Source organism: Telmatherina bonti (genome assembly GCF_933228915.1).
Source record: "Telmatherina bonti genome assembly, chromosome: 20".
In the NCBI taxonomy this organism is placed as follows: domain Eukaryota; kingdom Metazoa; phylum Chordata; class Actinopteri; order Atheriniformes; family Telmatherinidae; genus Telmatherina; species Telmatherina bonti.
The window spans coordinates 13,657,272-13,668,998 of NC_136618.1; the positions used below are offsets into that span (position 1 = coordinate 13,657,272).

The 11,727-nt window shown below is 40.1% G+C and overlaps 1 protein-coding gene across 3 annotated transcripts in view; it reads left to right on the top strand.

Moving 5' to 3' along the window:
- The window catches only part of relch (RAB11 binding and LisH domain, coiled-coil and HEAT repeat containing), a 32,311-nt gene extending 21,885 nt beyond the window's left edge, over nucleotides 1–10,426 (top strand). For 2 of the 3 annotated variants that reach the window (XM_079260095.1, XM_079260096.1), the window contains 8 exons: nucleotides 89–188; nucleotides 2,143–2,225; nucleotides 4,136–4,199; nucleotides 4,294–4,432; nucleotides 4,575–4,691; nucleotides 7,496–7,584; nucleotides 8,114–8,184; nucleotides 9,173–10,426. In XM_079260095.1, coding sequence (XP_079116221.1) covers nucleotides 89–188; nucleotides 2,143–2,225; nucleotides 4,136–4,199; nucleotides 4,294–4,432; nucleotides 4,575–4,691; nucleotides 7,496–7,584; nucleotides 8,114–8,184; nucleotides 9,173–9,293 — 784 coding nt within the window. In that variant the 3' untranslated portion in view covers nucleotides 9,294–10,426. Of the gene's footprint in view, nucleotides 1–88; nucleotides 189–2,142; nucleotides 2,226–2,915; nucleotides 2,997–4,135; nucleotides 4,200–4,293; nucleotides 4,433–4,574; nucleotides 4,692–7,495; nucleotides 7,585–8,113; nucleotides 8,185–9,172 lie in introns of those variants that run through there. The other variant, XM_079260097.1, reaches the window with a different exon arrangement.
- The last annotated feature ends 1,301 nt before the right edge of the window (nucleotides 10,427–11,727 follow it).

Consider the following 11,727-nt stretch of genomic DNA (forward strand, 5'->3'; position numbering starts at 1 on the left):
GATTTAATCTTTTATATTGCAGCCTTGATTAAATACTTGCAGGTTTTAATGTGACACATTACCCCGTCTATCTGTTTGTGTGTGTCAGTGCCAACCCAGTGTACCACGAACTGCTGCTCACTGTGCTGTGGTACGGTGTGGTCCATACATCTGCTCTGGTTCGGTGTACTGCAGCACGGATGTTTGAGGTACAAAATACCTACACACCAGCTCACTCATATGACTTCAACTGTCATGATGGCTTCTTATACATCACGCTCAAAGGCTACTTTATTTGGTACACCTTGTACTGGGTTGGACCACCTTTCCCTTCAGAACTGCCTTAGTTTTTGGTGAAATAGGTTCATCAAGCTGTTGGAAACATTGCTCAGAGGTTTTGGACCATCATGACATGATAACATCACACAGTTGCTGCAGAGCTGCTGACTGATTGATGGGAATCTGTCATCCCACCACATCCCAAAGGTGCTGTATTAGATTGAGGTGTGGTGACAATGCAGCCCACTGGAGTACAGTGAACTCATTATGTTCAAGAAATCAGTGTGACATCATCTGAGCCAAAAGCGTGCCAAGATAATATTGTCAACACTACACCACTGTGCAACTTGAACTGTCGGTAGGATGAATCCAATTCTGACCCTACCATCTGAAAGTTGCCACCTAAATCGAGATTCATCAGACCAGGCGACATTTTTCCATCTTTTATTGTCCAGATTTGATAAGCCTGTGTGAATTGTAGCCTAATTCTCCTGTTCTTATCCCCAGGCGTGGCACACTAGAAATGGTTTTAAAAATGCCTGCAGATCAGCTGTTTCTGCAACCAGTTGCATTTAAAGTCACATTAATTCCCTTTCGTCCTCATTCTGGTACTCCGTTTGAACCTCAGCAAGTCATCTTAACCATGTTTAATGGATGTACCAAATAAAGTAGCCAGTGAGTGTACATTATTAATGAAATAAGAATGATGTCATTTAGTTGTTAAATTGTGATTATTTGTGTTTGTAACATATTTCCTTTATATGCTATGGAGGCTTAAGCATGCTATGAAGTCATTTTAATCCTTTCTACAGTTTAGTGAACTGTATAAATGATCTTCTGCAGTGACATCCACTCCTACAATGATACAATATGCATTTACTGTTGATGTGTTTACTGTATATGGGCTAGCTCTGCTTGCTGTTGCTGCTGCTTTTAAACATGTATTTAACATTAAGCTGCTCTGTATTTTCAGTGTAAGTAAAGAATGTAGCTGTAGCTTAGCAAAACTCTGGTTCCAGCTGTACGGCTAAACAATCCTGAGCTAACTAAGGGCCTTTTTCTGTGCACTCATCTCAGAAAAGACTACAAAAATGCTGTACCTGCTCTGTGTTGGACTAATCAAAGGAATTTAAACAAGAAAAAGTATTTCTGATTGGCCATTAAGTATTTTGCAGCTTATGGAAACATAAAACCAGTAGCTGCTCTGTTCACTTTTTCTGCAGTGTGTTTTTTAGCAGATACTTTGCATTTAAGACAAAAGTCCCAGCCCAGATGTGTGCACACCTCAGGTCCAATGTTGGGATGAGGATTTAGCTCCAACAGTGGAACCTGGGGGAGGAGGAGGAGTGGTAGTCTGTCTTCATGTCCCCTCTTGTTTTCTCAAGTACTTCCACTTCCCCAAAACACCTCACTTGTCACCATTTCATAACGTACAGTGGTCCATCGTGAAGACTGTGGATTGAAAGGTGGCCCTCGACCACAAATGCCAGATCAAATTGGCTCATCTGAAAAGAAATCTGATCTGGAGTCTGTGGAAAGAGCACAGCTTTACGCTCACCTTACTGTAAAAGTACTTGTGCAGTTAAGATATGTTGGCTTTGCTAGTTGAGTGCATGCTTGTCTGTGTGTGTGCGTGTGTTTAAGCGTGCGGGTGTGTGTGTGTGTACAAGTACTTGGTGATACGCCGCACTGTGCCTTGCAGCTGTTTCTTGTCATTGTATATCACTTTCTTCCTATCTTTTTTGTGTTTGTCTTTCTTTTTTCCTTCCCCCTTTGTTTTGTTTGGTTTTTTTTTTCCTGTCTGTTGGCGGTGTTGCTCGCTCTTGTCCCAATGCCCCGCCCAACCTATGTGACATCATGGCTGGCTCTGTCCAATCCGATCAGCTGCTGGTGAAGGGGGTGAATGAGACGCTGGTAGCTCAGAGAGTGGTGCCGGCTCTCATCACACTGTCTTCCGACCCTGAAATGTAAGTGGAACAACAACAACAAACCGCGCCGCGTCTCTCTCCCCCTTCTCTCTGCTGCCTGAGAACTATCACACTTGGACCAGTCTGTAACCTGCATGGAGCATATTCAGCGCAAAAGCAACTTCAAATTCAGGTTCTTATTAGCTCTCTTGGACACTGGTTAGGTTGAATCCATTTGGCTTTTTATGAGTGAGAAACGGCTCCTGTTAAGGTTTAGGCTGTGCTGGGGTGGTTCTTGTGCACAACTACTAACATCATGCATGTGTGCGTTGTCGGTCTGCAACACTAACTCACGCCAGCTCTCATCGCCTCATCAGTCAAAAAGCACTAACTCCTGCAGGTGCATGTGCATTTCCCACATCTGACAGCAGCACATCCCTGCATGCTTCCTCTGTGTCCCATCTCCTTCCTCCTCCTCCTCCTCCTCTTTCCCCCACCCCTCCTGGTTGAAGCAGGACCACTTTGTCTGACAGACTCGTCAGCTAGTGGTTGGTTATCTTTACCCCCCCCCCCCCCCCCCCCTCTCTCTCTCTCTCTCTCTCTCTCTCAATTTATCCCTCTTACCCTATTTTTCTCTCTCTCACTCTCTCTTCTTTGTTTTTCCCTCAAACTGTACCTTTCACTTCTCCCTTTCCTCCATCTCCCACCCTACCTCTCCCACTCTCATCCTGCTGTGTGGTGGGTTTGCAGTTGGTTCTCCGAGGCATGAGTGAAGCATTAGTTGATCGCCGGGCGGCTCCAGCCCTTATAACTCTGTGCAGTGGGCCTGAATTGTGAGTCAATCGACACAAGAAAACATCTCTGAACAACATTGTCACTTTGTGGGGCTGCATCCTTACAGTGGAAAACAGTGACTTCTTCTAAATTTGCCTCTTTGGGCTTCAGTACGAACTAGAATCTTTACATTTGGCCCAGTGTGGTGGCATCTTTTAACTTCCACAAACGTGATATGGAAGAGGAAAAACTTAGCATCACTGTTGGAATGCAGGCCTTTTTCATCTCATCATTCTCTGTTTGTACACATTAATGCCGGTATACTTTTTTATACACATAATTATTTATCAGAATCCCTTATGATGCACTCAGTTGAATATCCTTCATGTATCTTACTGTTTATATTTAGGAAATAAAAGATAATAATAATAAAAAAAAGTAAAGCTGTGTCCATACATGATGAGGAAAGGTTTTTAGTTGTTTGGCATTTGTTTTGTTTGTTTGTTTGTTTTTTTTTCCTCACCTTTCAGTCTTTTCTATTGCCACTGATAATGGAATGATTATCTAATATTGCTCTAATAATTAATTAACCTTGCTTTATGCAAATAATTTGATCATTCTTTGCTCTCTTCCCTTTTTAAATTTTCATAAGAGTATCAATGAAGCCGTTACCTGTGACCTTTCCAGTTATATGATAAATACAGGAAGTTGTTTTGTAGTTAGAAAAAATTGCAAGCTTTGAGTCTGAATGCAACATGTGAAATGCATATTTAAGTGAAATATTATCTACAGCATAGTCTTTGTGAACCAGCTATAAAACCAAAAGAAAAATCTCACTCTATCTTCAGTACATTATTACTAATCGGTTAGTAACAACTGCAAATATTCAGTTTCAGCTGATGTAAACATCTGCTTGTCGTATTGTTTGGAAAACCTGGAAGCGACGTGGGAAGGCTGTCTGGTTACGTCCCTGCTGATGAAATACTCTGGAGTCATCAAAGTTGCTTTCCTCTGGTTTAAAAAAAACACAACAATCCGATGATTCAGTCATTCTGAAATATGTTTGGTATCTTTGATAATAGTTGAGTCATTTGGATTCCAGCTTTGTTTGCACACTATGTAGAATTTGGAAAGTACCTGAATGAGTGATGCAGCTTCTACTAATGCTCGGTGACTTGCTTCCCTGTTGTTTTCAGTTCAGTGAGGATCTCAACTATTCCCGCCTTTGGCACCATCATGGAGACTGTCACGCAAAAAGAGGTAAAAGATGCAAAATATCCACATATGCAGATGACGACATTCATTCAGGATCATCTTGTAAATCCTTAAAAATGCTTTTAACGTGTGTTTTTAGCTACTAGAGCGTGTAAAAATGCAGCTGGCATCCTTCCTAGAAGACCCTCAGTACCAGGATCAGCACTCTTTGCACATGGAGATCATTAGGACGTTTGGAAGGGTTGGGCCGAACGCAGAGCCGCGCTTCAGAGACGAATGTACATAAAAGCTTTAAAATCTATTTTAAAAAAAAAAAAAAAAAAAAAAAAAAGTTCCACCACGCTTGCATTTTAAACATTTGTTTTACCTCTTGTTTCATGTTGCTGACTTTTGTTTGCCTTTTTTCTTTCCCCCTTCAAGTCGTGCTCCCACATCTTCACAAGCTGGCGCTGGCTAACAACAGCCAGGCAGTGGAAAACAAGCGGATTGACATCGCCACCCAGCTGTTCGAGGCCTACAGTGCCCTCTCATGCTGCTGTATCCTTTCCTTTGGTCACCGTTCCCAGCCTGCGTAAGCTGGTCCAGCTGCCCAGATTTCATTTTTAATACACTGAACGTGCTACAGATGCAAGCCGAAAAGAAAATGTTTGCACTAATGCTTTTCTAACAACTCTTCATCTTACATGTTTCCAGAGGACTTACTAGAAGTCTGTGTCATGGTTGGCAGTGAATCAGGGTTAGCTGTTGTAACAGTGAGTCATTTTCAGACTGTTAGAGCTTGCCGGTCAAACACTCAGTACTTTGCTCCAATTTGCTCCTGAATGTGTGTGTTGAACAGCTTGCTGCTACATATCAGTGCAGCCCTGGAGCCGGAGAGTATGCTCGACTGTGTGCGTTGGCAGAGTTTGCCTGTCATTTAGCAGTAGGAGAAAGGAAAAATAAGCTGTCTCCATTTTGGGGCTAGAGGTAATTACAGGGTTGGTTAAGCAAAGGAAAGGATGTAGGAGAAAGCTTGTGAGACTGAACATCAGCTCCTTGGATACGGTTCCCAGGGTAGGAATGGCGTCTATGCTACCTCTCCTCCAACGCTGTCATCATTCTCTTCTGTGATTCTTTCACCTTCCTCTACTTCGCCTTTGCCCCGTTGACCGCGCCCCACCCAGCTACAAAACTCACACACACACACACACACACACACACACACTCTGAAAGGACAGCTGGCCAGAGGTTCATTCCTGTGGCTTTTTGTCAGGCTGTCATTTCACAGTGCAGTAGTCCAGGAGGTATAGCCCTAACCTCAGAGGCTTTACCTCCCACAGCACTTCTTTTTTTTTTCTTTTTTTTCTTGTAATCAGCGTGACAAACTCTGAAAGAACACACTGCCATCTCCTAAAATATAGATGCATTTGCTGCTTGTTCCAGATTTATCCATTGATTTTTGATGTTTGTGGTAAAACACATGCAGTCAGAGGCCAAGTGGCAACCTTCTATTTATTTTGGTGACAGATGGTTGCCAGGGAGACCAAAGCAGCCCAAGAATATGAACATACACATATATATATATATATATATATATATATATATATATATATATATATATATATATATATATATATATATATATATATATATATATATATGTATGTATATATGTATATATATATATGTATATATGTATATATATATATGTATATATGTATATATGTATATATATATGTATATATGTATATATATATGTATATATGTATATATATATATGTATATATGTATATATATATGTATATATGTATATATGTATATATATATGTATATATGTATATATGTATATATATATATATATATGTATATATATATATATATATATATATGTATATATATATATATATATGTATATATATATATATATATATATATATATATATATATGCATAAAATAAAGTACACTATCAAAGGTAAGGATTTAAAACCTATGTTATGTTTTTTCCATCACTGATTGATTTTTTTATGTCTGTAAATAAGGCAAAGCATGTTTATTTATAGATGTATAAACCATTCAAAGAGCTTTGATATCAATGTCTGACATCCTATAAATTCTTTAATTATTAATTAATTACTTTCCAGGTTTAAATTTTACATTTTACGGTCACGTATCATGTATTATTTACTAAACTATGGACATTGTTTAATTGCAACGACAGCATTAAAAAGAAGAACTCGCCTGTGTTATATGAGCTTGTTCTCATCTTCTCGCTAAATATCCTGTGAGCTTGGCACATGTTTTCTTTGGAAGTTTCTGGCATAAATGTTGGAAGAATTGTTTGAGCTCCACCATGTTGGACAGCTGTGACGGACTGGCGACCTTTCCAGGGTGTCCCTTCCTCTCGCCTGATGGTTGCTGGGATAGGCTCCAGCTTCCCAACAACCCTGATCTGGACGGTGTGGTATAGAAAATGAATGAATGAATGAAGGTTGGACAGGATGTGTTCAGTCATTTCTGCCTTTTAAAGATGCTATACTGACTTCAGGATCAGACTCCAGCTGGATCACCATGAGGACCACCACACAGTTTTCTTGATGCCTCTCCTTTGTTTTATAGTTGTTGCTTCTTTGTTAGATGCAAACTTTCATCCCAGCCTGATATTTTGAGCATAGTTGAATATGTTTTCATTCAGGATTGCTTCATTATTTCCACCAGTTGTCGTTCCTGATTGATCTCCTTTTGACTGGAAAAGCAAAATGGCCTTTTCATCAGCACGACTGTGGGGATGGTACTGATGAGGCGATGCTCAGTGCATTATGCAGTTTTGGTTCCATCAAAGTCACATCAGAGAGAGTCATGCAGGTGCTATTTAAAACATCCCTGTGGGAAATCATGTGACTCTTTATTTATACCTCCACAGAAGACCTCATTCATAGTGACTGCTGATCCTCGGCTCGGCCGCCCAGTCTGGTCGATGAAGTCTTTACATGTTTGTGAATCATAATGTTCAGTAAATCTTATGCTTTTGGGAGATTTATTTGAACGGTGGGGGAAGTATGTGCAGACTTTTTACTGCTACATAAATCAATTCTTAAGCATCTCTAGAGCTGCTGAAAAACGTCGGGCGCACCAGAGTGTCATAACAAAGTGAATCAGTGAAGCCTTCTTTCATTTTTTTATGGTCATTGTGCAGATTTGCGTGTAAACTGATGAAACAAAGGAATTAATTGAATCCTTATTGAGGCTGCTGTGAAACAAAACAAAACGTGGAAACCTTTAAAGGGTCTGAAAACTTTGTGTAATTCTAAATTTATTGCACAGTTTTTTGTTTTTACCTCCCTGCCCTTAACATGCTCTGCAGTCATTTCTGAGGAGGTGATGGTCAACCATTTCCTGCCCGGCCTCAGGTGTCTGCACGCCGACATGGAGCAACTATCTCCGGAGCACGAGGTCAGGAGGCACACACACATCTGCAGGCAATAATATGCACAGGGGGATTTCTTGGGTTCATCAGAAACTGACTTCTCATACTTCAGATTCATACATTGGTGCATTATTCACCCATCTGTGCAGTAACACGGCAACAGTCTTTTGCTCCCAGGATATCAAACACATTAAAGACAGTCTGGACCTTTACATCTTTCAGCGTCACACTCCTACGTACCAAACTTATTTGTGTCTGAGTCTCATGCGATGCATTTCATGTGAGCATTTTCCCAAGGTGACTAACAATCAGCTGAACTCTTTTCCTCTGTGCAAGTCCTCTCTGTCTGGAAGCGCTACACCGCAGCCATAAAACATAAATGCATGCAAAGTTTTTGTTGTTTTTTTTGTTTTTTTTGTCTTGATCATGTTGGTACAGAAACAGATGCAAACCACCAGGCGTGCTCTGCTTCAGTACCTCACAGCGTCCTGTTCCTGCATGTTTTTGGTGGCCGTCATTTCTATTTTATTTTATTTTATTTGTGTCCATCCACAGGTGATCCTCAGTTCCATGATCAAAGAGTGTGAAATCAAGGTGGAAAACAGAGGGATGTCAGACGCACAAGGGTGAGAACTGGCATTTGGTCACCTTCGAAAATAACTGCTTTTAGCCTAAAACACCAACAAGGGATCTAAAGTTGTGATGTAATTCTTCCTCTTAAATAAATGTCAGGACTCAGAACTGTGGCTTTATGCCTTAAGGGGGGGAAGAGAGTGTAGGCGTGTTGAAAGCAGCATCATTATGTGGCAGAAAGAAGGAGGAGAAAGATTAAATGTTTAAGTAAAGAGACAAAAGCTGGGACAAAAGCCATGTTGATGGCTTTTTACTCCAACTTGTTAGCTTGTGTTTTGGGTCTTCAAATGTACTTTTATAAAGGAATAAGAAGCGTTAATAGATCTACATGTGTTCACTTTTGAGTTTTTCTCCAAAAACCTAAAGCAAAACTGAGGTAAAAGTTTTCATTCATGGTAATTGTAAAACAAAATCTTTGAAGCAGTTTGCGTTAAACATTTCAGTGTTCAGCTTTGTAAAATTTAGCAAAAATAAAAAAATAAACCAAGAATGAAATAATCTGAATATTATCAAAATAGGAATTCCCTTGTGATGTCTTTGCTTCATGCACAAGAGATTCATAAAAGTGTTTCAGATGCCGAGTGGAACTTCAAACAAGCTACGAAGCATGAACAGATTCATCATATCTGGTTTGACTTTGTTTGTCCATCTGTTGAGCAATCCAGCCGCATGGCAGAAAGCTTTTATTTCTCAGTGTCCGTCAAAATCTTTAAGTCAAAAGAGGAACTTGTGGAGCCGTTAGACAGTAAAAATCAGGAGGGGTTGTATTGGCAAACTGCGTTTCCTCTTTAGAAATAGAAGAAAGGGTAAGGTGTGCTCTGACAGCACAAGATTGTTTTCTTACATTCTCTTTCAGTCAATATATATATATATATATATATATATATGTATGTGTGTGTGTGTGTGTGTGTGTGTGTGTGTGTGTGTGTATATTTATTATTTATTATTTCCTGTTTAAAATGAAACTTCTTTTCCTTATAGATCTATATCCATTGCATCCAGTTTGGTGGGTGAGGATGCCAAGACCAAGTTCCTTAGCAAGATGGGTCAACTGACCACTTCTGGAGCCATGTTGGCGAATGTCTTCCAGAGAAAGAAATAATCCCAGCTCTGACTGAGCAGCTACAACGACTGACTGACGACGGACTGCTCTCTTTGGTTCCTTTTTTTTTTTTTTTCTTTTTAACAGAAGAAAGCATCGGTTAAGCTGAAAGTAGAGGAAAGCCACGCGTGTTTTCTATTCAGTTTGGAGAAATGGGACTTTGCTGATAATAGAAATGATGAAACATCTTTTGCGCAGCAAAGTTACCTGCTGCTTGAAGGAGAGAAGAGATGTGTTTATTTCACAGTGGAAGCCTGTGACGTTTTCACCCTTCGCTCCTGTTTCCCCTCCCTAATCCTTCACCGCAACCAGATGATCGCCACGGACTGGGGTTTGCTTTTCCCGTGCGAGTCAGTGTTAACATTATCATTTCGGGAACAGAAGCGAAGGGGGGGAAGGAATCCGAGCATCGACGATATCACGATAACAAGAAACTCGTTACCTGGACATTTCTGGATGTAAACATAGAGTTTTATTTAATTTCCAACAGCGTACATCTTGCTTCAGAAGACATTTACTCGTCTTTCCAAAACAAAAGTCTGAGCTGAAGCCTGCTGGCTTTCTAGTACAGTTTTCAGGAGGCATCATGTGGTTCGAAAACGGTCACATCAACCAGAAAATGGCTGCGCATCTGTTCAGGATGGCTTCTTCAGTCAGTCTGCACAGCTCAGAGGTTTTGCCTACTTGAAACTAAAAGAAAAGAGAAATGGTTTCGCCTTTATTTCATAAAAGTCTATCTCTGGGTTTTTTTCTTTTTTTTTTTTTTTTTGATAGCTTCTATTTTATAACTTATTTATGTCTTAATGAAGAAAAACAAAACTACTTATTTCCAACTTCCAAAGAAATTTGCACTTCACTTTACTGTTTTGTTCTTTATTATGTATTTTAGGGGTTTTTTCAGTCTTCTAAATGATTATCACTACTGTTATGAATTGGGTTTTTTTTTTTTGTTTTGATTTGTTTTTATGAGTCATTTCGACAATATGAAGTTGAAGAGAACACTGATCTTAATTATTCCTTTTCTGTCCGTTGCATCTCGTCTCAGTGTTGCAGTGTTTCTTATAAATGTACTTTTTGTTTTCTAAAGTGGGTTTTTTGCGCCTATGTCTTTTGTTTGTTTGGTTTTTTTTGGATATGCTCAAAGGCAAACTGAGGAGGGTGGTACTCGTTATGTATATTTGAAATTTGTGTCATGGTGTAATAAAAGATGGAGACCAGTTGTGTATTTATATGAGCTTGTGGAGACTTTGTTGACTGCCTGCGAGCACTTTTAGATGTGTGATGATGGGGGGGGAACAAAAAACACAAAGCTTTCCGTTTGGATTATGGCTCAGGGTGTCAACAGGTGTTAAAGGCTGTAAAACCAAATCCTTTCACAGAAAAAACACTCCTACTGTCTCTTACGACTCACCCTTTGATGTGGTCCATTGTCTGCATAGAGCAACAAACCAAAGTCCATCTTATGGGATTGTCCCAACGACTTGGTCACGGACTAAAGCTTGATCTCTGAGTAACACTGCACTAGTAACACTGTCTCTACATCATTTCACAGACAATCCAGAGAGATCAGGACGTGGTGATGAAGTAATTGCAACATTTTGCATCCAATTCTATCAGTTTTACTGAGCTGCTGTAAAGTGCAGCGAGTTTATTGGTTAAAAAAAGAAAATGGGTCATGGTTATTTAGTGTTTGAACATAACACAAGTTGGCTGTCTACCTGTCAAGGAGAACAATATTTGCATATTTGGGCTAATATTCAACCACCATCACAGATAACTGGACAGGTGGGCAAATACCTGATACACAAATGGAGGAGGGGTGTGTGCGTGCATGTCTATTAGATGTGTATCTGTAGAGTGTTTTTCTAGTGAGGGTGAAAAGTATTTTGTTGGTGTAGCTTCACCGGGTGTGAACCTGTTGCTTCCTGGGTTCCTAAGAAAAATTTTGCTATTTAGTTGTTTTGCAACGTCGCCAGCAGGAACTTGTTACTCACAGCAGAGACCAGGATGACTCACTGATCACATCTGCATCCGAAGGGAGCAGAAGCAGAGCAGATCAAATCCTAAAACCACTGGAACATAGTGGCTAAGCAGCATTATTCCACCCTGCTTTATGTTCATTTGTGTATACGTGTGTTTGTGAGGGTTAATGTGCATGTTTTTCTGCCCGGTGTTCTTTTCCTTGTGCTCATGGGAAATGAAGCCTAACCCTTGAAGCTTCTTCCAAAATCTTTGCATGAAAACAGGCTGTGGCTGTTTTGTTCTTTGTAACGAGTGTGTTTTAAACTAATGGAAACCATTCCCTGACTTATGGTGTATATATGTGTGTGTGTGTGTGTGTGCGTGCGTGTGTGTGTGTGCAGTTTTGCATACATGAGCTGTCTGAAATAACCCTACTTCTTGAACTTTGACCTGCTGCCTTGTGATGCTAAGC